The sequence below is a fragment of the Miniopterus schreibersii genome, assembly GCF_964146895.1.
Source record: "Miniopterus schreibersii genome assembly, chromosome: 1".
Lineage (NCBI taxonomy): Eukaryota > Metazoa > Chordata > Mammalia > Chiroptera > Miniopteridae > Miniopterus > Miniopterus schreibersii.
Window position 1 is genome coordinate 2,870,766 of NC_138101.1, and position 27,620 is coordinate 2,898,385.

Genomic DNA, 27,620 nt, shown 5'->3' on the forward strand with positions numbered 1-27,620 from the left:
AGAAAGAATCTGCTGCAGAGCAGGGCACTTTGCTGGAGCAGATCCATGAAGATGAATCCTCTCGTCTTCATGAGTCAAGACCGGGACTTGTAAGGACCTGTCAGACAAGCCAGGTCCTTCAAGGAAGTGGCCTGTGGCCATTTTCATGCTCCAGTGGCCCCGGTTCTTAGTTGAAGGCACAGAACTCTGCCCGCCTCCAGGTGATGATTAGAAGACTTTTCTCCTTTAAGAAGGTGGTAGTTCTGGATTGCTGAGACCTGGAGAGCTGGGGGCAGAGCTCGTAGCTGGGAACTTCTACCATGCTGCAAAACCCAGGAGAGTTTCCCAGGTCCCTCTCTTGGCATCAATTGCCTGACTCTAAGTCTGGGGTGAGGGCAGAGTCTGGGGGCCCCAGGTCAGGTGCCTGCACCCCAGCTATAAGCGAGGCTGGGGAGCGAGGGCTCTGGTGTTGTCAGCAGCTTCTGTGAGTTTGTCATTCGCAGGATGGTGACTAACGTGTGACAGAGAGAGAAGAAAGGAAAAGTGATTTCCACTCTGGCCCACGCTTGCAGGCCCCCATGTCCCGTGGACTTGGCCTTTCATGCTTTACTTCGATGTGTGTATCTGCTCCTAATTTAATGCGGCCCTCCATCGCTGACGCTTCTCTCCCCGCCCCCCGTCCTCTCTCTGAAATCAATAAAGACATATTAAAAAAATTTAAAAAGATACCTGAAAAAACGTGTTTGGAGAGACGGATGGAGGGCCCAGGGTTTGATGAGTGGCTATGTGACCGACTGAAGACTGACTGCGTGTCCCACGGTCCTCCCTGGGGCCCATATAGGTGGCGATGGCTCCATGCGGATGAGTGAACATAGGCAGGGACCGAACCTCCCCACCAGGCCGCACAGGGGGGGCACTCAGGAGATGGCCCGAGAGCGGATTCTTACCAACCGGCCCGTGTCCTTCCTTCTCCGTGTCCCCACTGGGCAGGCGATGAGCATGAAGTGCACATTAGTGAGCTCTGTGGGGTGTGTGTGTGTGTGTTTGTGTATGTGTGTGTGGTGCTGAGGCTTGAAGGAAATAACCAGTTTCTCCGAGGCCAGGCTCATTTCACAAGCATTTTATTAATCAGGTGGCCATCAGCTCGCTCCGCAGCCCAGAGAAATAAATCGTCGCCGCCAAGAGCTTCCCGGGGCCGGGGTGGCTCCCTGTGCCCGGGCAGGCACCTGGTCCGCAGGGCATCAGTTGGCTCCCTCCTGCTGGAAAAACTTGTGACAGGCGGACGTGAGCGCGGCCACGAACACGATGAACTCGTTGAAGTCCACGGTGGCGTCGCCGTTGGCATCCAGGTCCTTGAGCAGCTTCTCCACGGTGTCCTTGTCCCGTCCGCTCTGGAGGAGACAGGGGCCAGGGTCAGGGAGTGGGGTGCCTGCGGGGGCTCCGGCCTCAGTCGGACACCATCACTGGGCAGAGGGGGGGAAACCCCAGCGTGTGCCAGGCCAGCTGTGCCCAGCAGACGCACGCCCTGGAAAGAAAACGGGGGGCTCTGGGGTGCGGGGACCCGGCCCGCGCATTGGAAGGGTTGGCTTTGGACTGTCTGATGCTCGTTACCATGACGATCCCCAGGAGACGCGCCCACTCGCGGCCCTCTCCTTGGGCACCACTGCTCTGTGGGCCCTGCCTCAGCAAAGATCTTTTCGGGAGGCGCCGAGCTGGCTGCTCTAGCACCTCAGAGCTCACCTCCGCCAGGCTGGAGGGCGGGTTACCCGGGTTACAGGGGAGGAGAGGGCCTGACACCGGGGGAAGGCGGAATCTGGGGTTCAGACCAGGCCTGCCCTCCCTGCGTGGGCCCCAACGCCCCAGAACTTCTTTCAGAGGCATGGGTGGGGGTCTCTGAGGGCCTGTCCGGAGGCAGGGCAAGAGCTGTGGCCTCTGGAAGGGACCAGGCACCACCACAGTGCAGGTCCGAGAAATAGCAGCAGGGGGCGATGACGACCCAGCCCTGGAACCCGCAAACTCTGCAGGAAACTGTGGCGCGGCCACCGGGTGGAACACCTTGCTGCCATCCAGAGGGATGGCCCGTGGTTAGAACGCTGGCCCACAGACCAAAGGGCCGCGGGTTCGATTCCTGGCCAAGGGCACATAGGCTACCAGGGTTTGTGAAGCGCCGGCTGTGCCAGGTGCTGGAGGTGCCGGACTGTCCATCAGTGGACCCTGCATGAGGGGACACTGCTGAGCACATGCTCCTCCAACTCTGCAGGGCCCCCAGCATCATTTAAGGGCAAAGGCCCCCCTGCCAGGCTACCCCGGGATTCTTCAGACCCAAGTCTGAGGATCCCTGTCTTAGCCACTGGTTCTCAAAATGTGCTCCCAGGGCCACCTGCCTGGGCGGGATGTTCAGTGAGTGATGTAGGAGAATATATGCTACAGCATTGAGTTAAAAAAGAAATGAAATCGCATATAAACTAGAAATTCGTTCAGATTGACTTTCATGGGGAGAGGCCATGTGGGGGGATTTCTCCCCCCCACATTTCTGTATTCCTACATTGTCTATCACAAAACAAATGAACTTTATCAGTGTGGGCTCAGACCCTTAGAGGGCAGGGAGGCAGAGTTGGGGAGGGGCGGGGGGAGACTAGCAGGGGGACGGGAGGAGGGGAGGAGAGCAGGGAGGGGAGGCAGAGGAGGGTGGGCTCTCTGTCTCAGCCCCTGGGGAGGTCCCCTGGGGAGGCTCCAGGCCCCAGGGCTCTGGGCAGACAAGTGCCAGGATGGGACCTCCTCCTGTTTTTACTCCTGTCAGTCCCACTAGCACCAGGCAACGGGAACCTGGGAATGGCGAAGGCGAGCAAGCAGACGGTGGACAGGGGTGCTGGTGGCCAGCAGCCATGAAGAGGGACAACTCTGAGGGGTGGCCCTGGATTCGGTGCCTGTGCCCCTGCCCCCTCCCCCTCCACTCGGGCTCCCACACCCTGCCGTGGGGCCCCTGCAGAGGAAGAATCCTGGCGACAGGTAAATTGGCGCACCAGCTCCTTCAAGGGCCAGCCTGGCCCTTCCTGCTGAGAAGCTCTGAGTCCCCGGGCCCTGGGGCAGTGGATCTGTTCCTCTGGCAGGAGCTGGTCTCCCCTTCCTGCCCCTCTAAACCCTACACCTTAGAGCAGTTGGGTCTGGACGGTTTCTGCCCCTTCTGCCTTCCAGGCCCTCCTTTCTCCTTCCCGCACGTCCTCCCAGATCCTCCTCGAGTTCCCCCCGGCCCGCCCCGACCGACTGCCCGCGGGGGCCAGCCCTGCCCCCGGTGGAGCCCCTCCTCGGCCCGGGCGCCTCACCTCCAGGAAGCCGGGGAGCTCCTTCTCCAGGAGCACCTTCAGCTCGCCCTTGCTCAGGCTCTGCCTGTTGCCGTCGGCCCCCGCGTACCGGGCAAACACGTCGATGAGCATGCCTATGGCGATCTCCAGTTCAGACATGGTGCTGGGCTCGGACCCGAGTTCCTCCTGGTGGCTGCTGGGGCTGAGGAAACGGTCCACCCAAGGCCTCCGGGTGCTTTATAAGGTCCAGCTTCGTATTGACACAGAGGGTGGGACCAACTGGGCTGGACGGCTCCGCAAACCTGCCCCTCCCCATCTGCATTGCTCAGCCCCAACAAAATGCATTGTTGCAACTTCCTGGTGCCACGGTCTGGAGCCTCCCCCGCCCCCCACCCCACCCCCCACTGCCGAGGCCAGGCACAGGCTGCCTCGGAGCACCCACATTTTACTGTACTTCCCTGGGTCTTGGGGTTGTCAGTGAATTACAATGGTGTCCCCCACCCTGGGGGACAGGTGTGGTCTCTGGGGTCAGGGGGCGCCTGGTGAGTGTTTGCTGGGTGAGTAATGAATGAGTGGACCCGTCCTTTGGCCCCTGTCTGTGCGAATATCAGATTGGCCTGGTGCAGAGAAAACATCCGAGGGAAGGAATGTTGGGCCGGGCCCGGTTATGCTCCGGTAGCCCGCTTGCTTTTCAGACACGCTGGCAATGAGTCAGTTAGTCAGCGGGCCAGCTCACCCCTCGGCCCCACTCAAAAACGGCCGCAGGTACAGGGTCAGACAAGGAGAGGCTCCTCTGGGCCTGTGTGTGTGTCAGGTGCGCTCTCAGCATCAGTGTGGGGTCGGGGTCAAGTTTGTTTGCTTTTTAGAGAGAGGGGAAGAGAAAGAGAGGGAGAGAGAGAGATTTATTGGTTGCCAACACACCCCAACCAGGGATCGAACCGGCAACCTAGGTGTGTGCCCTGACTGGGAATTGAACCTGCGACCTTTAGATGTATGGAAAGATGCTCCAACCAACTGAGCCACCTGGCCAGGGCTGGGTCAAGTCTGTACCCCTGCTTCTGGCTGCCTCTCTCTTCTTCCTGATGGGCAGGGAGGTGGAGGTGTTTGTCTCAGGGGAAGGCTGCAGGCCCCCCACTGCCCACCGTGGAGCCTGGGCAGAACTGGGGGGCAGGGCGCTGGGGAGATAAACCAGGCTACAAACATGCGTCTGAGCACCAGCTTGGCACTTAGCAGGGGTCGCTGGGCTAGCAGCAGCAACTCTCCTTCCAGGTGTCCTGCAAAGGAGGCCCGGCATGGCCCACTGGGGATCATCTGGGCAGAGGGAAGGGCCAGCTCCATTCCTGTGCCTGGCACTTTCCTCTTAGGGTGAGATTCCAGGGCCCAAGTCCCCTGAGCTGGAGCCTCGCAACCAGGAGGGTGGTGTCTCCCAAAGGAATCTGCAGCCCTCTCTTATCAGCACAGCCAAAGAGGAGAGCTGGCCTTAGGGGTTCACTTAAGCCCAACCTTTCAGGGCTGCGGCAAGCTGAGGCGTCCGGAGGAGCCACCTGGCCGGTCCCGCAGGAGTCTGTCTGGGGTCGGTCAGTCTCCAGCGAGCCCTGGAGGATGGCGCCACCCTCCTCAGGACAGGCCACATTTCCAAGAAGGGGCTGGACTTGGGCCCTGTGTCAGAGGCCCCTCAGGAAAAGTGAATCTGACACTTGCTGAAACCGCAGGAAGACTGTCCAAGCCTATTGCAGAGGAGTCGTGACAATAGAAATAGGGGAGACAGACTGGGCTCAACTCCCAACAGGACAGGGACCACTGGCTATTTCCAGCCAAGGGGCAGAGCGAGGGGGTCTGTGGATGGAAAGTGACTAACAGGAGATGTTAAGGGTTGGGGATTCTTGCTAAAGGAAGGCCAAGGACTTACACGTCATGTCTAGGGGTTTGAGATGCTGGGTCTGATACCAAGGGTGGGGGTGACTTAGGTTCCTGCTGCAGCAGGGCTGGGAGGGCTGAAGACCAGATGGGCTGCAAGGATGAGGCTCAGAGGCGCCTGGCTAACGTGTGGTCACAGAGAGAGTCCATCAGACCCACAGGACGGCCCCGAGACCCCAGGGTGAAGAAAGGGCCAGGCTTGGGCTGCCTCCACCGTGGCAGCTGCCTTCCCTGGGCTGGGCTGGCAGGAGGGGCGGGGTGTGCCCAGGCCAGGGGCTGCTGAGAGGGCTCCTCGGAGCCTGGGGCAGGTGGGGGGCAGGGCAGTGCCTGCCAGGGTCTGATCCCCGTGATCCACCTGGCAGCCTCCCACTGACCCTCCCACTTCTTTCTAAGAAAGATGATGCTTTTTTCTGAAAATTAGTTATGAATGTTTCTCCCCAAAGTCTTGTTTTCTAACTTGTTGCAAAAGTGAAAGCAGGCCCACTCAAAGGCCTGTCTCAGTGGAGATCTCTGGAGGGATTAAAAGGAAAACGTGAAAAAAGTGGTTAGAATGTCACCGTAGAAACGAATGCTAGTTAATGTCCCCGGTCAGCAGATGGGCTCCACCGCCAGGGAGCTCAGGAGGCTCCTGAGGAGGTGCTAAGGGAGGCGACCGGACGAAGGGGCTGGCTCGCTCAGCCCAGGGGTCTTCAGCAGCAGGCTCCGAATTAGAAACCCTGGGGCGGCTGGGAGCTGGAGCTGGACAGCCTGCCCGGTGATGCCAAAGCCTGCTCCGGACAGAGAGCCACTTGTCTAGACAAAGTCAGGCATTCTCAACACAGAGAACTTAAATGTGAAAAAAAGTACAGTGACAATTCCATGACTTTTGTTCTCTCCCGTCTTAACGCTGCAGTATTCAAAAGTAGGACGTGTGTCCCTTTGACTGGAGAACAGGAGCCAAGCCTGTGGCACTTGTGCAGGCCGGATTCCTGACATTTTTCTTGCTGTTTTGAGACCGGGTCAACAGGCTAGAAAACTAACTTATCTGTCCTTGAATTTTTGCATGGAGTGATTTTTTTTTCAACATTTGAATTAAGTTTAATTTGCATTTTAAACAGAAGACATTCTGGAATAACTTAGATAAAAGAATAAAGACAAATTTGGTAAGTCAGGTTTGAAGAATTATCCGGAGCGCCCGGGGCTCAGAATACACTGTGAAAGTTTGTGCGGTGGGACTTGAGCAGGGGGAAAACCCATTCACCTCACTGTCTCATTTCTCCACTAAAACTTTACAGCCATATATGCTCATCTTAATAATACTATTCAGGTACACATTGTCACTTACTCTAAAATGAATCCATTCATTTAGACTGTAGCTTTAAATAGTTAACTTGTGCATAAAAATGAAAAAAAAAAATCAATCGGTGTATGATTTTATGTGGCTTTAGTAACTGGCTTCAAAATATTCCTTTGATCTCAGTTTCCAGAACGCTTCATTAGCTTCTTTTCAGCTCTTGCTAAACAGAGCTGTAGCCAGTGTAGCCAGTGAAGGGCTCTGATTTACCTTTTTCTAAGTTGAATTTATTGGGGTGACATTGGATAATGAAATTATATAGGTTTCAGGTGCACAACTTTATAATACATCAACGGAATGTTGTATTGTGTGTTTATCACCCCCAGTCAAGTCTTCTTACCCTCTACTTCCCCCACCCCTTTTCCCTCTGGTAATCACCATGCTGCCGTCTGAGTCTAGGAGTTTTCTGTTGCTGCTGTTTAATCCCTTCACCTTTTCCCCCAGCCCCTCAACCCCCCTGCCCTCTGATAGCTGTCAGTCTCTTCTCTGAGTCTGTTTCCTTTTTTAAAAAAATCCTCACTTGAGGACATGTTAATTGATTTGGGGGGGGGGAGAGGAGAGAGAAAGAAAGGGAGGAACATTGAAGTAAGAGATAAACAACAATCGCCCCAACCAGGGATCAATCCCGCAACCTTTTGGTGTATGGGACCATACTCCAACCAACTGACCCTCCTGGCCAGGGCAGTCTGTTTCTATTTTGTTAGTTCATTAGATTCCACATATGAGTCAAATCATATGGTATTTGTCTTTCTCTAACTGGCTTATTTCTCTTAGCATAATGCTCTCCAGGTCCATCCCTGCTGTGGCAAAGGGCACGATCTCCTTTTTCACCGCTGAGTAGTACTCCACAGCGTGAAGTGAAGGTCCCGCAGCTTTTTTTATCCAGGCATCTGCTCTGGGCACTTGGGCCACTTCCAGATCTTAGCTATTGTAAGCTGTGCTGCAGTGAACATAGGGGCGCCTATATTCTTTCTGATTAGTATTTTGGGGCTACTTCGGATATATTCCCAGAAGTGGAATCGCTGGGTCACATGGCAGGCCGGTGTTTAATCGTTTCCGGAGCTTCTATACTGCTTCCCACAGGGGCTGCACCCGTCCGCATTCCCACCAGCAGTGCGGGAGGGCCCCCTTGCTCCACACCCTGGCCAGCACTTGTTGTGTATTTATGGATGGAGGTGTGCGGGATTCCTCATTGCGGTTTAACCTGCATCTCTCTGATTTCTGGCGACGTTGGGCATCTTTCCACATGCCAATTGGCCACCTGCTCCTCCTCTTGGGAGAATGGTGATGCTGAAGCTAATTTATGTAACCTGGGCCAAGATCTGCTAGGGGCCGAGGGAAGCTGGACAGGACCCGCCCCGCACGCGGGCACCACGCACAGGCGCACGCATCCCCAGCCCCGCCCGGGGGAAGGGGCTATTAGGGCCAGCCCTGGGACGTCACAGCCTCTGACTACGACATCGCGTAGGTGGGTCGCGTTTACAGCTTAAACATTTGTAAATTCCGCGCTGGAGAAGCTCCGCGGGAGGAGAGGATGCGCTTGATGCGCTCACCCCAAAGCCAGGGCAGCAGGGAGGCGGGGCACCCCGTGAGCTGCGAGAGGAACGCGTGCTCGTGCCCGTGTGCGTGCACGCGTGCGCGCCCCCTCCGCGGAGCCAGTAGCGTCTTCCTCCGCCCACCTGCGCGCGCGCGCCCGCGTCCCGTTCCGCCCGCCGGCGCGACCGTAAAGAGGCCCGGCCGTGTCGTGAACGGGGCCGCAACCACACGCAGGGCGCTGGTTGACGGCCGCGACTCCATTTTGTTCGCCGCCTTCTCTGCGCGTAAGTCGCTTCCTTCCGTGGCTTCTCCGAGGCGAAAAGTTTAAAAAAGGGTAAAAGTTTTCAGGAATAATTCTGGAGCTCTGTTGCTAAGCGTCGCGAGTGTCCGTTTTCTCTCTGCAGCCGACGTCGACGCTGCGGCTCCGGAGCGGCGAGGAGGATGCGGCCCTTGGACGTGGTGGAGCTGGCGGAGCCGGAGGAAGTGGAGGTGCTGGAGCCCGAGGAGGATTTCGAGCAGTTCCTGCTGCCCGTCATCAACGAGATGCGGGAGGACATCGCGGCGCTGACGCGGGAGCACGGGCGCGCGTACCTGCGCAACCGCAGCAAGCTGTGGGAGATGGACAATATGCTCATCCAGATCAAGACGCAGGTGGAGGCCTCGGAGGAGAGCGCGCTCAACCACCTGCAGGGCCCGGCCGACGGCGCCGAGCCCCGGGCCGCGCGGCGCTGCGAGAAGGCCGAGGAGAAGGCCAAGGAGATCGCGAAGATGGCAGAGATGCTGGTGGCGCTGGTGCGGCGGATAGAGAAGAGCGAGTCGTCCTGAGCCGGGGGCGGAGGTAAGGTCGCGGCCGCGGAGCCCGCGGGACCGCCCCGCGCTCGGCTGATTTAATAACCGTCCCCGCGGGGTGGGAGTCGGGGGAGGGGAGGGGAGGAGCGTGCTCCGTGGGTGACTGTGGGACGTTTTACGAGGTGCCGTTTCAGTCTCTCTACGCTGGTGATGAGGGGGAATCTGCTTGCTTGTGGCTTGGGGGGTGGGGGTGGTGTGTGGTTGAAACCTCAGGCCGCGCGCGGTCGGTGGAGTGATTTAGGACAATCGGCCTAACGGTTGCTAAGGGAACAAAGTCACGACGCGGGCCAGCGAGGAGGGGCGCGTGGCAGCGGGGTTTTCAGAGGCAGGGCCGCCGCCTGGGGACGGAGGGGGGCGCCCCGCGTGCTCGGTGCCTGTGCGAGGGGCCCGGGTTTGCTTCCGCCCCCCCCCGCCCCCCAGGAGTAACTTCTTAATGATGGGATTCTCGCCATTGCACCTCAGGTTTCCAGCCAATGGATTCGGTCAACTGGTGGCGATTGGCTGACACCCCGGAGAAGCTGAAACCAGAGAGCCTTTTGTTTCCCCCCCCCTTCCCCCCCTCCCCCCGTCTGTCCTCTGTCCTCATTTACACTACGTTTCTGCTGTGGTCTGTGGTTGATGACCTCAATATGAGTTTTGACTGTTCAGTGTTTTGGTTTGGGGAGGTGACTTTTATTTGGGAAATGCTGTGACACAGGAGAAGTAGGGCCTAGATTGTAAGCTCTTGCGGCAGTCGCGTTGTTTCTGGGCTTCGGTTATTTGTGAGTTTTGAGGTGCTTTGCTCTTTCCCGTGTGACCTGCCCGCTCCCTGGAACTCGGGGTCTGTGCGGGACTCGGGGCCGGAGCGCCCAGCCCTGGGGGTGCCGAAGGAGCGGCCCTACTCCGGAGGACGACTCCCTGCGGCGGCGCCGAGGAAGCTGACGACGGGACCAGACTTCACCCGGGACTGCGGACGGGCTGACCTGGCGGGACTGGTGAACCCGGAGGCGGGAGATGGCGCTGTCTGTGTTTCGGGACTTGACTTCCTTTCTGTGTGAGACCAAAGGAGGAGAGATGTATTTTGTTCAAAGTTTAAATTTTATGTGGCACACTATCTGATGTAACCTGTCTGGTCAGTTTGTTTGGACAACCTAACTCAGCTTTATTTGACGTGGAACCTAGAGTAGGGCATGAGATCTTGGTATTCTGTACAAGTTGATGTCAGACCCTGATGCATTTCAGGGGACAGAAGGAAAGGCATTTGCAAAGGCCCTTGTGGGGCTGGGGGGGGGAGCAAGGACTGTCTGCATTGGACCCTAAGACGCACAGGGACTAGGTATCTTTAAGGTTTGTGCATTGTCCAGCTATAAGTTCATTTGAGTAGCAGACCTGACAAATATTTGAGGTCAAAACCCTACCATGTGTTTAAAAAAAAGTTACCATGTTAATAAAAGTATTCATTTGCTTGAAAAGAGGGACGACCTAAAAAGTTATTGCCTAGGAAACCTCATTTCTTTTAGAATGAACGTCGTTGCCAAGTGGAGGACAAGTTCTTTGCTTGGTTCACTCTCAGCAGGCCTCCAACCCCGGGGAAGGCTGACCTGCGCACCGCGCTGGGGCCTGAGGGAGGAAGGAACCTCCTGTTCTGTGGGCAGAAGCCACAGTACTTCTAGTCTTTCCACTTAGAAAATGGAGACCGTTCTACTCCAGTCCTGCATAGAGTAAAGTGGTAGGACGTAATTATAGCGAGCTGGTAGACCACCCCTTCAGAAGTGAAGACCTATCCCCCTGCTGCTGCAGGTGTTGCTGACAGGTGGCCCTCAGCTGGTCCGCTCTCTAAGAAGTATCTCTGCCTGAGAGCTGCCTTAGCCAAGGTCAAGCCCCCTTTCCAGGTGGCCCATATCCAGTGATAAATGGGGTAGGGGTCTAAGGGCTCTGTCCCTCTCACTGCAACTTGGAACCACTTTGAAGGGCATCTCAGCTTCAGAGCTCCCTATGGGGTCTGCTGAGGCTTTGTTAGGACTGCATCACAGCCCCCCTTCTCCCTCTGTCCAGTCTTGGTGTCCTTCCCTTCCACAGGTGTTAATCCCTAGTACACTTTCCCACACTTTTACTTTCATTATAGAGTCTGCTTCCTGGGGAACCCACGTAATAAAACAGTAGAAAACTGTCACAATGTAGATACCATGTCTTTGGGGGGTGGGGGGTCAAGTAGAGCCTTCAGGGCAAGTAAATGGTGTACTTGGCCTTAATGGGTACAACTTCCAAGGACAAGGAGCGAATGTGGGCCATCCAGGCATGGAACAGCGAGGAAATGCCAGAGACTGGGAATTTTCTGAGCACATTCTAATGGGGAGAAGTGGGTAGGATGGAATTATGAAGCAGGAAACAGCCACAACCAAAACTACATTTGGTACGTTTGTTAAAACTAGGGAATTAGCCTTGGTGCAATACTACTAACTATACTGCAGGCTATTCTGATTTCACCAGTTTTCCACTGATAACCTTTTTCTGTTTTAGGATACCACGTTGCATTTGGTAATTGATTTTTAACATAAGTACTACAAATGGCACACAGTTCAAAAGATGCAAAAGTGATCACGTCCCAGCTTCCCAGTTCCCCTCTGGGAAGACATCCACTGACCAGTGTCTTATATATCCTTCTAAATATGGTGTTAGAGCATATACATATATAACTCTCCAATTTTTTTTTTACATAAATGGTAACATATATAACCTGTGAATGTCCTTAGCGTGTTGTTTTTTTCCACCTAAAACCATAGTTTGAAAGTCGTACTCCATCTAAACATCTAGGTCTATGTTTTTAAATGATTGCCTGTGTTCACTGTACTATAAATGTTAAGTATCAGGTGATTCTTACACCAGTCGGAGAACTATTATCCTAAATTCTTTTCAGTGACTCCTTAGTTCCTCTTGTGATGTCAGTCACAGTCGCAAAGCAGCACCTATCCCTGATTTCCCCAGCTCCTTCAATCTGCCCTGACTTGCCAACAATTGGAGGAACGATGGAATCTCTTGCATTTTCTAAGCAAAAATCTGATCCATTCTGCGAGGCTAAATTGAGCATGTCTAGGGTTGCCAGAATTTTTTTATGGCAGATTCATATACCCCTTATGAGCTCTAAGTTCTCTGTCCCTTTCCTGGCAATCCTTCAGAGTTCAGGTCACGGACAGCTGTGCAGAAAGGGCTCACGGGGGCTCTTGGACAGGTTCCTGAAGCTGGGACCTACCTGCTCAGGTAGCTGAGGTGTGACAAGTGTCCTTCCATATCAGAGTGCTGTTACAGAAAGCTGTGGGCGCACGGAGGGTTATGTAACAAGCTCCAATAAGAAGTGGAGGCAAAGATGCACAATGTTGAAACTCCACTGGTCCCACCCGTGGCCACATCAGGCTGGGGAGACAGACCACGAAGTAGTACTACAGAGGCTTCTGCATCTGGGTGTTTCCTCAGCTGAGGAGAACCCTGGGAAGAAAAATTTAATTCTCGTGGACATAATGGGAAGACTGGCAACAGCCAACGACACAGTCAACACTTGGTGGGGAGGGGGACATTAACAAAAGTCTGACTCCAGGACAGTCTGAAGAGTTTTTAACCTTCCCAAAGATAAAACCTCAGAACCCAGGCTGCGTGGAACAGCAGGGGCTGGGAAGTAAGACCTGGCTCCCATCACCTGCCGCCTTGTCTCAGGTTCTCTCCAGCACTGACAATGTATGATTTATAGAACCAAAGCTAATCTGGGGTAAACTGCTGCAGGGGCATTTAGTGCTGTTCAGATTCTCCACCTTCCAGGCACATGGGAGGATTGCACTTAACATGCTAGCCCCCTGGCGGTGCTGGTGGTGGTGGTGGTGGTGTGTGGATGACTAATTTTGGTCAATGAATTATGAAAGAGGCACAACCAAGCCAGAACCTCCAACAAGAGACCCTCCAAAGCTCTTTTCCCTCAGGCACCGCAACCAGCAACAGTCAAGATTGGTGACCACCAGCCTGTGTTCCTTTGATGAACACTGCTCCTGCCGACCTCTGGTGAACACGTAGCATAAACGGGGAAAAACCTTAGTTTTATCCAGGCAGTGGGTAAACATGGTGTGTCTTGTTTCCACCATTTTCCTAATTTCCTAAGATACGTGGGGATTTGTTACCTGGTTAACACTGTGGGCAGATAAATGGAAACCTATCCAGGGCCTGCTTGGTTCGCTGCCCAAAATAAGACCCCCCCACCTTCATCAATTCTGTTTTCCCCTCTTCTGATCCCATAATGTTCTGTAGTTTTTTTTTCCTAATTCATGTCCCCATTCCTGTTCCCTTCAAACTTTCCATTCCATGATTCACAAAATCTTCCATCTGTTATTCCCAAATTCATTCATAATCTTTTTAAAAATCTTTCTTTTTAAATTGAATTTATTGGGGTGACACTGGTTAACAAAATTATACCGGTTTCAGGTGCACAGTTCCACAGCACATCACCTGTACACTATTGTGTGTTCACCACTCCAAGTCAAGTCTCCTTCCATGGCCATTTGTCCCCTCTATACCTTCCTCCACCTCTAGCTCCTCCCACCCCCTTCCCCCAGCAATCACCACACTTGTCCGTGTCCATGGGTTTTCTCATTTTTTTGCTCAATCCCACCACCCCAGCCCTCCAACCCCCGCCCCTGACAGCTGTCGGCCTGCTCTCTAGGAGTCTGTCTCTACTTTGCTTATTAGTTCAGCGTGTTCTAATGAGTGAGATGATGTGGTGCTCGTATGAGTGAGATGATGTGGTGCTCGTCTTTCTCTGACTGGCTTATTTCACTAAGCATAATGCTGTCCAGGTCCATCCCTGCTGTTGCAAAGGGTAAGAGATATTCTTTTGTTTTACAGCTTAGTAATCCACGGTGTAAATGTCCCGTAGCTTTTTTACCTGCTCATCTACTGAATCATACTTGGGCTGCTTCCAAACCTTGGCTGTTGTAAACAATGCTGCGATGAACATAAGGGCGGATATATTCTTTTGAAGTAGTGTTTCGCGTTTCAAGTAGTGTTTCGCGTTTCTTCAGATATAGAATTCCCAGAAGTGGAATCGCTGGGTCAAAGGCACTTCCACTTTTAATTTTTTAAGGAAACTCCATACTGCTTTCCACAGGGGCTGCATTCCCCCAGCAGTGCAGGAGGGTCCCCCCACCCCCATCCTGGCCAGCACTTGTTTGTTGATTTATTGATGGTAGTCATTCTGACCAGCGCAAGGGGGTATCTCATTGTGGTTTTAATTTGCATCTCTGATGATTAGTGACGGTGAGCATCTTTTCATACGTCTATTGGCCATCTGTATGTCCTCTTTGGAGAAGTGTTTGTTCAGGTTCTTTGCCCATTTTTAAAAAATGGATTGTTTGTTCTTTTGGTGGTGAGTTTTTTAAGGTCTTTATAAATTTTGGATATTAACTGTTTATCAGCTGTATCGGCGAATATGTTCTCCCATTCAATGGGTTGTCTTTTTGTTTTGATGATGGTTTCCTTTGCTGTGCAAAACCTTTTTAGTTTGATGTCCCATTTGTTTATTTTTTCTTTAGTTTCCCTTGCTCAAGAAGGTTTATCAGAAAAATTATCACCAGGAGAATTTACTGCCTGTTTTCCTCTAGAATTTTATGGTTTCAAGTTTAACATTTAAGCCTTTAATCCTTTTTTAAGCCTCACCTGAGGATATTTTTCTGTTGATTTTTAGAGAGTGAAAGAGAGGGAGGAGGAAGGAGAGAGAAACATCGATCTGATAGACACATCGATTGGTTGCCTCCCGAATGTGCCCTGACCGGTACCATGGATCAAACCTGCAACCCAGGTGTGTGCCCTTGACCAGAAATTGAACCCAAGACCCTTTGGTGCGCCAGTTGACACTCTAACCACTGAGCCACACCGGCCAGCGTGTCTTTAATCCATTTTTAGTTTATTCTTGTGTATGGTGTTAGAAGGTGGTCTAGTTTTCCTTTTTTGCACATCTGTCCAATTTTCCCAACACCATTTACTGAAGAGACTATCTTCACCCCATTGTGTGTTTTTGCCTCCTTTGTCAAATACTGACTCTAAAGGCGTGGGTTTATTTCTGGGTACTCTATTCTGTTCCATTGACCTACATGTCTGTTTTTATGCCAGCACCAGGCTGTTTTGATTACTGTTCATATTATTCTTTGCCTCTTCAAAGAATATTTTTTTACCACCTACAACAGCTGAGACTAGACTCCCCCAAGCCCTGGACTTTCCTGCAGCCTCACTGAAGGTCCCTAGCAAGCCCTCAACTGACCAGGGGCTGTGTTTCTGACAGAGCAGAATGAAAGAGGAAACAGGAGTACGAGGCTAGGGTTTTGATTCTGACAATATGTTACTGCAGCAATGGCCCACATACACTAACTGGATAGCAGGAGAGAAGCAGGGGAGCAACAGGAGAAAGTAGCTGTTAAAGTGAATTGAGGGGTTTAAAAAAATCACTGGTAGCAATAATCAAAGTGTCACCTGGAAGGATGGGCTTTGTCCAGAAAGGAGGAGTGCTGAGCAGGTATTGAGCAAGTTTTTGGTGAAAAGTCCCAAGCCACCCTTGGGAATGAGTGGCCAAGGGGCATGGAGGAGCTCATTGGATATGAGGAAGTTGAGGGCCTCTGAGCCCAGGTGTGGGACGGTGGCCATGTGAGCTTGGAACACTTCCAGATGGTGGCAGGACATGGGGTGGAAAGAAAGACCGGGAACCAGGTGCCAAAGTGTAGACTAAATGAGGGGGATCCAAAGAGGGGGTGGTGGAGGATGATTAGGCTTTGGTTCTGAAGCTAGAAGTGGTTCACTAGGGCAGGGGTTGGCAAACTTTTTCTATAGAGTCAGAAAAATTTTTTTAGGTTCTGTGGGCGAAATACAGTCTCTGTCACATATTGTCTTTTCGAAAACCATTCTTAGTTCAGGGGCTACAGCTTGCCAAGCCATCCTTGTCCATTGTTCTGCACAATACTCTGGCTCTCCAATATGTTCTTCCTTTGCCATCTCACTCCTTGACCCCTTCTGAAGAAAGCATTGAAAAATACGTGTTTCTGGCGAGAACCTGCTTTCTGCTGGTAGAAAATTGGGAGTCTATAAGTCTTTTTACATTTTGACAGTCTTAGTCTCTCTTCACCCAGGCTGGCAGTATTTCTGCTAATATGGCTGCCTCAAAAATTTTGTGCGTTTCCTATGTATTTTATTCCATTCCACTCACCAAAAGCAGGACATGCTTTAGTTAAACATATATGAGGTATGTTTAACTCTCTAGACTTAATACCACTACTGTTGTCATATCTGGCTTCTGTGAGATCATGTCCTTAGCATTCATTCCTGGGAGCCTATGCCAGGCAAAATTTTAAGTCGGCCTCTTTTGATTTTTGCTCCTTGGTATGAGTCCTATGATTATGTTTCATTATATTGCAAAAGAGAGATTATTCAGGTAACCTAGTCCTGGAAGCAGACTTTCTTTGGCTAGGAGCACAAGAGATGTCAGAGAGATTCAAAGGATGAGAAAGATTCCACGTTGTTGCTTTAAATATGGAGGGGACCATGTGCAAGGACGAGAGAGTGGCCTACAGAAGCTGACAGCGACCCCTGGCCAACCAAGTGGGTCTCCCAAGTATATTTGCTAGACGTACAAGCAGTGAACTACGTAGAAGCTTACCTTAGCCATCCCACAATGGCAGTATACAGTAGCAGTGGCGTATAGAAGTATCTAGTGGGCCCTAGCCTGTTTGGCTCAGGGGTTAGTGTGTCGGCCCTGGGCCTGAAGGGTCCTGCGTTTGACTTCGGCCACGGACAGGCACCTCGGTTGCAGGCTCAATCCCCGCCGGGCAGGGTGCGTGCGGGAGGCTTCTCTCTCACACCGATGTTCCTCTCTCTCATATCCTCGGGTGAGCGGTAACAAAAAAATCTATTGGGAAGTAACGTTAAAGCTGCATTTATGAGCTCCTGCTGTCACGCCGAGGGCTGTAGGGAAACACGACTGGTGCGTGCCCCGGGCCCGCGCCGTGTGCAGCGCACTGAAGGAGCAGCTCCGTGCTGCGCTCGCCCGCGGGCTGGGCGGGGGCCAGGCCTTCAGCATGGGCACCGGGGCGTCGCTGCGCCCAGCCGGCCTGGGGAAAGGAGCCGCGGGCGCCGCGGCCTCGGCTCACACCCAGGCCCGGGCCAGCCCCTGCGGTATCGCTCAGGCGGCTCCGCTGAGCCGGCTCACTCACGACTGAGGGCGCGGCGCAGGAACTCCCACTAGGCTGCGCTAAGGCGGGGCAGAGACGCCCGCGCCAGGGCGCAGGCAGCGCTGCAGCGGGACCGCGGGCGCCGCACCTCCCGGAGCCGGGCGTGGGGCGGGCGCGTGCCCGGGCGGGTGTCCCGCGTTCCCCCCAGCGGCGCGGCCGGAAAGCATCTCCGGCTGTCGTAAGAGGGCCGCGCGCCCGCCGAGCCCGGCCGACGGCCGGGAAGCCATTTTGGACGCCGTCTCCGCTGCGAAAGTTGGGGGGACCTGTTGCTCGGCGCAGGGGCGGTTCGGCCGCGCTCCGTCCCGCGCCGGGCGCCCGCTGTGTGCCGGCCGGCCTCTTGGGCGCGGTGACCGGGCGCGGGGGCGGCGGGGTGGCAGGCGGCGCGATGCGGCCGGTGGACGCGGACGAGGCGCGGGAGCCCGGGCAGGACTGGGAGCGGGGGCCGAGCCCCGCGCCCGACGCCGCGCGCCCGGACGTCAGCGCCCTCGAGCGCGAGCACGTGCGCGCGCGCCTGCGGGCCCGCCGGCGGCTGCTGGAGATCGAGAGCCTGCTGGACGCCATCAAGAGCGAGGTGGAGGCCTCGGAGCGCGGCGCCCTGGACCCCACGCGCGGCCCGGGCGCCGAGGCGGAGCGGCGGGTGGTGAAGCTGTGCGAGAAGGTGGAGAAGAAGGCGGCGGAGGCCGCGCTGATGGGCAGGCGCATCGTGGAGCTCCACCGGCAGATCGGCAGCCGCGAGTGCTGCTGAAGGGCGCGGGCGCGTACGTGTCGGGGGCTCGGGGCGGCTGCGGGAGGGGACCCGCGGCGCCCGCGCCAAGGAGCGTCGGCCCCGGGGGCGGGAGGCTGAGGCTGCGGAGATCTCCGCTCCGATCTTGTTTTACTTTTCAACGTTGCTAATTAGAAGAAAGTAATTGGTACATGTAGTTGTGAAACACACAGACGCTTAATAGGAAATATTTGCAGAATGTGGAGCAGCCCAGTCACTAACTAGAGTGAAAACCTAGGTCACAGGCAAAAAAAAATCAAAAAAAATCAGAGGAGCGTGCACCTGAAGCCAGCATGGAAACCTGTAAGTGCTCCGATGAAGCTGGAGTGTTCAGGTGCCCGTGAGGCAGGCGCCGCGGTCTGCGGGCGGCCGGGTGTTGAGGTTGTGGTGATACACTCCCCCCTGTACCCTAGGTTCCCCGCCGATGGACTCCATTCCGCCGGACCGGCTGCCTGGAGAGGCTGGAGCCAGGAGTCTGTCTTCTCTCGCCTGTTTTTCTGTCTGCGTTTTCATCATGGTAAACACGGCATCTCCAGACCCTTCTGGTAGATGAGTCCAGTATTATGCTGTCATATGTGGGTTATGATTGTCTAGTGCACTCTGTTTGGAAAAGATAGCTTCGGTATCTTTTTTTTTAAACGCTCTTACGTAAAAATACAGGACCTAGATTGTAAGCTGCTGTGTGGTCATGTGAGTGTTGTATTTTTAAAGTTTGCAAGTATACTCTTGTGCTTTGCTATTTTTTATGCATCCTGGACTTTGGGGACCTGTGAGAGAGACTTGAGGTCAGAGCTCTGCAAGAGAGAAGACACACCTTGGCCGCAGCTGCCGAAGCAAGAACCCAAATCCCGGTGGAGGGTGTGGATGCCTCTTCTTTGGATGAGATTGAGCCAGCCCAGAGGACAGTTGAGTGTGGAGAGTGGTGGTGTGTGAATTTTGGGACTATGCAGTCCATCAGATCAAAGGAGGGCTCTGTTCTGTTTTTTGGCGTTTTTTTTTTCTCTTTTTTTCAGAAATGTAATTTTTTTCTGTGGCACGTTAATTGGTGCATATCATGTAACCTGTCTGGTGAGTAACCTAGGGTAGGGGATGAGTTCTAGCTACTACATGTATTTGCTGAGTTTTTGAAAAAATACAGTCATACATTTTACAGGCTTCCCAGCGGCAATGCCTATGACCTCTGGGGGTGGGGGTTGGGAGGGAGAGGATGGAGCCTGTGACCGCAGTGGGCCCCAGACTGATAGCAGGAGGCGTCTTCCAGGCTGAGGTGACATCCAGCCTAGATCATCAGAGCAGACTTCACAGGGGTTGAGGTCGGAGCTCAAGCTTGTTATGATGAACTTTATTTGCCTGGAAAAACCAATGCTAAAAGCAAGATTTTACAATACTTGTACAAATGACCAAAGCCATTGACTTGGCCAGGAAAAGGTGAGATAAATAAATTTCTTTCAAAATGAAAATTTCTCATTGATTGTCTGTCATTGTCAAATGGTGATCATTTGCTGCTGATTTAGAAATGTGTTCAAAAGACTGTGTAGCCCAGAGGGAGGTTTGAGCCGCAGGGACTGGAGCAGGAGCAGGGAGAAGGCAGAGCAGGAAGGGACCTCATGAAGGAATCTGGTCTGGCCCCCACCTCCAGGAAGTTCATTCAGTCATGTACTCACTGTGAACATGAGCCATTCCACACTCTGCTGAGCACTAGGGATTTCCGGGAGGGACAAACTAGTAAGACAATCTGTAAACGCAGTTACAGTATGGGGTTCCCAGGGCAGGTACTTGAGTCAGCACACAAACTGAATGCCCACAGGTGTGTGGCTCCATCAGTGAGGGACCCCTTGCTTGTACACTTGGATCTGATATTTGTTAGCTTAGCACAATGCTGGTCATAGTGAGGCAGGAAAAAAAATTACATGTATGTCAGCAGTAAGTCCTGTGGAAAAAACAAGGGAGCATTGGAAGATGGACTATTCAGGGGGAGTGTTGCTGCTTTATGTAGGAATCTACCGTTTCAGCAGAAAGCTGTGTGGACTACATGAGGATGTCCAGGGAAAGTGCTCCAGGCAGATGGGACAAGCAGGGCCCTGGGGTCAGGAGCAGCGTGACACCTGGGTGATAGGGACCAGTGGGGGATGGCGAGTCAGAAGGAGCAGTTGTCTAAATGACATGGGAAGCAGTTTGAAGGTTTAAGCAGAGGAAGGATAGGATCTGTGCACATTTGAAGAGGCTCATGGGCTGCTATGTCAAAACTTGACAGTGGGGATGGAGCAAGGATGACGGCTGGGGCACAGTGGTCACCGAAGGCGCAGGGGAGTGTGGACTGCGCTCTGATGGTGTTGCCCCCGGGATGTGCTGAGGGGCAGGACGGGACGTGCGGGGATCCAGCCATGGTTTAGGCTCCTGGCCTGCGCATCTGTTTCGGGGAGCCATGGTGTTTGCTGAACAGACCAGGGCAGTTTAGAAAGTGAAAGGTGGCCTTGGGAACAATGAGTCCGGGTTCACTAGTGTAAACCAGGACTTGTGCAGGCCAGCAGGCTCGGCAGCCAGTGTTTGTGCCGTGGTGGGAGCAAGTGACAAAGGTGTCCACTGCGCAAGTGCTTTAGACCAAGTGACTCTTGGTCTGGGCCCGGAAGCATAAGCACCCCATCACCCAGGCACAGGGAACATAGGTCCAGAACTGGCCCTGCAGTCCATGCTAGAGAGGGCTTGTGGGTGTTTGGAGCGAACTGGGAGGCGTTGAAGGTAAGGTAGGCAGTTTTAGCTGGTAAATGAGGCGGGAACTTGTTGGCAACGGGAGCACAGTTTGTCCTGGGTCAAGTGCAGTGAGGCAGGGCCCTGTGGGGCAACAACTGGAACTCCGAGTGCTATGACTTGGGTCTGAGCCCTGTGGAGGAGAGAAAAGGGGTTTTTTGTCTCTCTCAGTGCCCTTGGGAGAGTGGATGATGCTGGGGGCCCATTGGGAGAGGCCTGGAGCACAGCCTCCGGACACCTGTGAGTCTGCTGCAGGCAGGACCCAAGCTCCTGGCACACTTTGTGGTCCTAGGAGAGTCTGCGCCTGCTGCTCGCCGTGACAGCAGGTGCCCGAGGCTGAGCTGCTCCCAGTGGCCAGGGTTGGGAGAAGGCTACTGTCCTCCCCTGAGGGTGTCAGGAGTACACAGGCCTCCTCGCTGCTCCCCGTTTTCACCCTGTTGGCCCGGGGGCTCACACTGCTGTGCTCCCTCTGTGTCTCTCTGGCTGGCTTCTCCGAGGTTAGAATGCACCACAAAGCCAAAGCTAGAGGATGTGGGGCGGGGGTGGGCGTGCTGACCTGGTCAGCGGGTTTTATCTTGCTCTGGTGGGAGGAGGAGGAAGGAGGGGGGTGAGGTAGAGTGATTATCTTGATACCCCAATAGAGAAATATAGGCTTATCCATAATCATTAGAGCAAAAAACCCCAGGAAGTAATTACTAACAAAATTGAAAAGACTGGTAGAAATTTCCAAGCAGTAAGGGAAGAAGAGAGACTAAAATAGAAACCTGCCCAGTTGGAAAGGAGAAAGGAAACAACGAAGCAAATACATTTCACAGGAGAGGTGTCATCGATCCGCAAACCTGCCTCCTTGTCCTAAAGACAGCAGCTGGCAGCTGGAGTTAAAAACAACCCAGGTGTGTTATTTACAGGACACACCCATGATGAAGTGACCATGGAAATACAAGAATAGAGGAATAAAGTGGAATTTAAGGTCAAAAGCTTGAAACAGAAAACAGATAGGACTTACCAAGAAGTTCTGTATTTCAGTTATCTGTTTCTGGTTCAAAACACTGCAAAATTTAGTGGATTAGAGCCCCCATAACCCCTGTCATGGTTCTGTGGCTCAGGAATTCGGGTGAGGCTTGCTGGGTACTTCTGTTCCCTGTAGTGTTGCCTGAAGTCACTCTGCTGCCTCCTGCTGGGGTGGAGTCACTTAGTCGTCTCCTGCTGGGATGGGCTGGGAGGCCCCCAAAGGTCTCACTCATATGCCTGGGTCTCAGCTGGGTGTTTGCAATGGCCAGGGCTCTCATTAACGCTGGTGAGGAGGCAGGGAGAAACCCCAGACTGAAAATCTACCGACGGGCCCTGGCCAGTGTGGTTCAGTGGTTAGAGCGTTGGCCCAAGCACCGAAGGGTCTGGAGTTCAATTCCCAGGGCATGTACCTGGGTTGCAGGTTCAATCCCTGGCCCTGGTGACAGGGCACATGCGGGAGGCAGTCAATCAATGCGTCTCACATCGACCTTTCTCTTTCCCCCCTCTCCCTCCCTCCCTTCCTCCCTCTCTCTCTAAAAAGCAATGGAAAAAATATCCTCAGGTAGTGAGGATTAACAAAGACACACACACACACACACACACACACAATAAATCTACCTCTGGAAGCAAAGGGCAAAGAAAGGCCAAGGAAAAAGGCTGGCAATTAACTGGATTTGTTGAGGGAAACTTATGTAGAAGGTGGGTCTTGGGCTGTGGCAAGATACCGTGGGTACCCTCCTAGCAGCGGAGACAAGGGCAGGATGGACGGGATGGGGGGCCCATCCAGATAGAGGAGAAGGCCTCGCACGCTTGCCAGGGCAGGACAGTGCCCCTCCCGGAGCCAGCGCTGCGTGGGGCACGGGAGAGGCCTGCCGGGCAGTGTTGGAAACTGTGTTCCGGGCCACCCTGGAGCTGAACCCAGTTGATTTCACGGAGGGCGGGACGAATTTGGGTAGAGCGCTGACACCTCTGCCATTGGAAACACCTGTGTTGTTTACAGGTTAGGTGTGAGTTTGGAATTGTTTTTTCTTTTTCCATTTTCATGTTTATATTTTTCACATCTTTTTCTTTTTAACTTTTTTTACATTTCCTGTTAAGTGACAATGCAAGTATATATGTATTATATATGTAATATATATAGGAAGAATGCAGTCATAAATAACATGGCATAGGCCCCCTTTCCCCCGCCCCCGGTTTGGACTTTCTATAAGTGGAACCATAATTATTCCTGTGCACACACATCTCCCCCAAGTGACGCAGGTCAGTGGTTCACTCGTTCAGCAGGCGTCAGGTCATCTGGAAAGCTTGTTAACGCATTGCTGGCCCCACCCCTCTAGTGGCTGGTTTATTTGGTCTGGGGTAGGGCCTGATCATTGGTATTTCTAACAGCTTCCTAGGTGATGCTTGTACTGCTGGTCTTGGGGCCACACTTTGAGACCCACCTTACTCTATCTTTCCATGCCCCTGTGGGCGGGTCTTCGCGGTCGTGCTGGAGTGGGGTGATTGGCCTTATGAGAGGAGACACAATAAATGCGAGTGAGGCAGCTGTAAGTCAAGGAGCTTTGGGAATTGCTGGGAGCCACCAAAGCTGGAGAGAGTCCTCCCCACAGTGCCTTGGGAGGGAGCACTGCCCTGCGGGTACCTTGACTTTGGACTCTGGCCTCCAGAACTGGAGACAGTAGGTTCCCGCTGTTTCAAGTCCCCAGTTTGGGGACCTTTGCTCTGGCAGCCCTAGAACTAATACAGGGGCCTCCTGAAACTTGCTTTTTCCCTTGAAGACGTGTCAAGTGGATTTTCTAAGCCAAATAGTGGGTCCCTTCCTGCAGGGCCCATCACGGCCTGAGACCCAGAGCACCCTCCCAGCTTTTCCCTGCCTGACTGTCACTGGCCTGATTAATCACAAAGGTCCCTTCGTCCCTCTGGTGTCAGCCCTTCCTCAGTGATCCTTGTAGAGATTTGTTAAAGATTCGTTAGACTCTAAAAAGCGACACAATAGAAGGTGAGTGGTGACCTTGAACCACTGAGCACGTGTTCCGTTGAGCAGTCCCTGTAAGCTAGTTATGGGTCTGTTTACAGAGATAGGTCCCCAGCTGCTGGCTGCGCCTCTGACACCCCAGGCCTCGGACACACTGCTGGCGCACTCCTTTTCTTGTTTTTTTGTTAACCCTCACCCCAGCATATTTTTTCCATTGATTTTTTAGAGAGAGTAGGAGGGAGGGGGAGAGAGAGAGAAACATTGATGTGAACGAGTGCCAGGTGTGCCGGGTAAGGCTGATAGGTCTCGGTGTCCGGTCCATGGCCCGACCGTCCTGGCGCATGGTGGTGACCTTATGTAACGATGCCCCACATGATGCCACTGCGCCTGCGGCCTTGGCGCACTGTTCGCTGCGGTCCATGTAACCAGCGCTGTGCACAGCAGGAGGAGTTGTTCTCTTGATGTCCTTTCCTATGGCCTTCTTTACGCTGGGATCTCACCTCCCAAATACCCCCTGCAGCCTCCCTCCCTCCCTCAACAGTGAGACACATCGATTGGTTGCCCCCTGCATGAGCCTGACCAGGGCCCGAGACCGAACCCACAACCCAGATATGTGCCCTTGACAGGGAATCAAACCCAAGACCCTTCAGTCCACAGGCTGACGCTCTAACCACTGGGCCACACCAGCCAGGGCTGCTTCATTCCTCTGATGGCAAACCGGTCTGGCCTGAGCCATGCACGACAACCGTGCTCACTCACTCCACTACTGGGAGTGCCACGCTTTCACTGTGTGTCAGTGTGTGAATTTCCAAGGCCACCCTAAGAAAGCACCACAGACCAGGTGGCTTAAACATCAGAAACTCATTTTCCGGAAGACCCATATTGAGGGCTCAACCCTGAAGACCTGAAGCGCAGGTGGGGACCAGGCTCCTGGAGGCGGGTGCTGAGAGCCACAGCGGTCAGAGGCAGGGGGATGCCAGGTCCATGCTGCTGGGCCTTGAGGGCGCGGGCACTGGTAGAGCCTGTGCAGTTTCCCATCACGGCAGCAGGAGCCCCCAGGCCTGTCCCTCTCGCTCTAGCGAACAGAGGATGCTGCTGTCACGAGTTCAGGGAGAAGTGCTGCGGCTGTGCCCATCTTGCAGGCTCCTGCACACAGGCCTCGGGACATCCGGGCTGTTCCTTCCGCGAGATCACCCAGGACATCGCATGCTGCACGCCCTTCCCCTGCAGCCACGGCCTGTTCTGGAGCCGTCACAGGGGAGCAGCCATGCCCGACATGCAGGCGGCTGCTCTGTGGGAGCTGCCAGCACCTCATCTTTTTTTTTTCTTGTTAATTCTCACCTGAGGATATTATTTCCATTTAATTTTAGAGAGAGTGGGAGGGGGGGGGGAGAGAGAAAAACATTGATGTGAGAGAGACACACGGATTGGTTGCCTCCTGCACCAGCTACAACCCAGCTACATGCCCTTAAGCAGGAATTGAACCTGAGACCCTTCGGTGTGGGGGCCGATGCTCTTACCACTGAGCCACACTGGCCAGGGCCAGCACTGCGTCATCTTACAGCGCTGGGGAGGGTCTGTGGAGCCTCCCTGGGGTGAGGAGAACACAGTGGCCATTGGCCTTCCTTCTGGACAATTGGCTACTTGGACCTGAGTCATAGAATGCAGAGCCTGTCCCCAGGGAGCAATCTTCCTATGAGCTAGTCTGTCCCCACAGTCAAAGGCCGCTGAGCCTCTGTCGTTGTAACAAACTGCCCAAGCCCTTCCGGCCTCCACCCTGTGAGGAAACCGTCTCCTGTTGAAGCCCTAGTCTGTGGCCTCCTGCGGCAGCCACAGTAGACCATGGCCCTGACACGAAGGACTCGACACCAGGGACAGTGTCAACGCACTGGGAGGTGGCCCCTGAAGGCGGGGAGAGTGTTGGCCACACCAGGTGGAGAGATGCCAGAAGGACTGTGGCAGAGGGAGGAAGAGGCATTAAAAGATGCAGAGGAGGGAGGGTGGACGTGCGTTCAGAGAGCCCCCAGGTGACGTGTTCCTCGCGGGGGCCCGGAGGACGCCCCCTTTACCGAGCAGGGCCACTTTGCCACATTCTGTTGGTTACAAATGCATCCCAGCCCACCAGCCTCAACGGGAGGACACAGACCCGTCTTTCAGTGGGAGGGATGTCAGGGTCCTGTCCTGTGACACTCCCGGGATGAGGGACGTTGTGTGGTCATCTTGGGAAATAGAACGGGGACACGCTTGTCAGATAAACTCAGTGGCTTAACACCATGCAAGTCACTGGTTTCTCATGTCCCAGTCTGTTGACTTCCTGTGGTCCCACAGGTCCTCAGGAGTCCCCATCAGTGGCCCTGAGTTCCCGGAGGTCCTCAGAGTGCCCTCCGTTGGGGCAGTGGGTGAGGGAGAGGAAGGTTGTTTCCAGCCAGGCTGGAAGGGGGGCACTGCCCGCATCCTGGGGCTGAAATCGGCCACGTGGCCACTGGGAGTGAGGGTGGCCGTGTGTCCAGAAGGCCACGAGGACGCAGGTGGCGGGGAACCCTTCCTTATCCGCCTCAGAAGAGGGTCTGAGCTCAAGGAGGCTGGTGGGGCAGAGAGGACCCGGACTCGCTTGAAGATGGGGTTCTCTGGGTGTTTGCGGTTTGAACAAGACAGCCAGCACGTGGGGAGGGAGCCACGGCTCTGGCCGTGGTACAGTCCCAGCCAGAGGCCCTGCCACTTGAGTCTGAGGCAGTCAGTCCACTCCGAGCACAGAGCCTCTGCTCTCTAGGGGCGCAGAGATGGCCTCAGTCTACACTCTTGCCCCTCCAGGCTGCACTAATGTGACCGTGCCAGTCCTCCCAGGTCAGCCAGGGACACTGAAGTCATCACCTCAGTTCTCGTCTCACTGAATCCACAGCTCCTCTACTGCCACACCATTTCTTGGATGCACCAGCTGGGAGTCAGAGAGGTAAAGTGTCTTGCCAGGGTCACCATCCCAGGACCCAGACCCGGTGCTGAGTGTTTTGGACAGTCTTGCTTTCCTTGGGCAAGTCCTTCTAGAGATCAGCTTTCCCCTTTAAAATGCAGATACTAATCCCTGGGCCTGTTACATGGCCCAGATTGGGGATTCCCTGCGAGGGAGAGGTTATCAGGGCAGGCTTCCTGGTGGTGGCACTTCCCAAGCTGAGTACTGAGTTGAGTTTTGCAGGGCAAACTCCGAGTCCAGAGGCCCAGTCCAGAGGGTGGGGATACCAAGAGAGACCCCTCAGTGAGGCACAAGCGAGGGGTGTGGGCACTGGGGTGAGGAAGGGGTATTCCCTGGCTGGAGGGATATCTGGCAGGCTGCTGGGGGAGGTGGCATTTGGGATTCGGCTTGAAGGTGGACAGTAATGGCTCTGGCTGGGTGGGTCAGTTGGTTGGAGCATAGTCCCATACACTGCAAGGTTTGATCCCCGGTTGGGGGGAGTGCAGGAGGCAACTGAACAATGTTTCTCTCTCTCTGTCCCTCTGTCCCTCTGTTCCTCTCCTCCTCTCCCTTCCTCTTTCTCTAAAAAGAGAGAGAGAGAGGGAGAGAGAGAGGTGCGCAGCAATGGCCTGAAAACGAGTGGGGGGAGGCAGGCTCACTGGAGGTGCTGAGCAAGCACCACCCTCTTGCAGGGCTCAGGTGACACCCAGCCTGGGGCACCACACCTCCTGATCCCCTACCTGCTCCCTCCCCCACAGGGCAGTTGCCCAGTCTGCTGCCTAGTGGCTTGCCCGCCGGCCTAGCCGCAGAGTAGAAGTCCCCGCAGGAGCCACAGCCCGCCAGGCACTGGGATGGGGCTGCTCCGCTGGCTGCCTCTGTTCACGCAACTGGTGGTGGTGTGGCTGCCGGAGTCCTGGGCCAAGGACAGCATTAGGGTCTTTGTGGTGCCCCACAGCCACATGGACGTGGGCTGGCTCTACACGGTCCAGGTAGGTGCCCCGCGTCGTCCTCCGTGTACCCCTGGGGCTG

At 54.3% G+C, this 27,620-nt stretch overlaps 4 protein-coding genes across 4 annotated transcripts in view; 3 read left to right on the forward strand and 1 right to left on the reverse strand.

The window, feature by feature from the left end:
- Positions 1–1,083: 1,083 nt before the first annotated feature.
- On the reverse strand, positions 1,084–3,601 carry S100P (S100 calcium binding protein P). The gene is made up of 2 exons (XM_081134175.1): positions 3,303–3,601; positions 1,084–1,370 (listed from the first exon to the last, which is right to left on the reverse strand). The coding sequence occupies exons 1-2, from the start codon at positions 3,438–3,440 to the stop codon at positions 1,221–1,223; spliced, it is 288 nt and encodes a 95-aa protein (XP_080990301.1). The 5' UTR covers positions 3,441–3,601; the 3' UTR covers positions 1,084–1,220.
- Positions 3,602–8,014: 4,413 nt separating this feature from the next.
- Positions 8,015–10,370, forward strand: MRFAP1 (Morf4 family associated protein 1). Its single transcript, XM_081155856.1, has 3 exons — positions 8,015–8,351; positions 8,472–8,905; positions 9,379–10,370. The coding sequence occupies exon 2, from the start codon at positions 8,509–8,511 to the stop codon at positions 8,890–8,892; it is 384 nt and encodes a 127-aa protein (XP_081011982.1). The 5' UTR covers positions 8,015–8,351; positions 8,472–8,508; the 3' UTR covers positions 8,893–8,905; positions 9,379–10,370.
- Positions 10,371–17,359: 6,989 nt separating this feature from the next.
- Positions 17,360–19,360, forward strand: MRFAP1L2 (Morf4 family associated protein 1 like 2). Its single transcript, XM_081155863.1, has 2 exons — positions 17,360–17,905; positions 18,324–19,360. Exon 1 carries the CDS (start codon positions 17,533–17,535, stop codon positions 17,890–17,892), a length of 360 nt encoding a protein of 119 aa, XP_081011989.1. The 5' UTR covers positions 17,360–17,532; the 3' UTR covers positions 17,893–17,905; positions 18,324–19,360.
- Positions 19,361–27,442: 8,082 nt separating this feature from the next.
- Positions 27,443–27,620, forward strand: part of MAN2B2 (mannosidase alpha class 2B member 2) — a gene marked incomplete at its 5' end in the record, with an annotated part of 33,239 nt that continues 33,061 nt past the window's right edge. The window contains one exon of the mRNA XM_081156691.1: positions 27,443–27,580. Within this exon, the coding sequence (XP_081012817.1) occupies positions 27,443–27,580 (138 nt within the window). The remainder of the gene's footprint in view (positions 27,581–27,620) is intronic.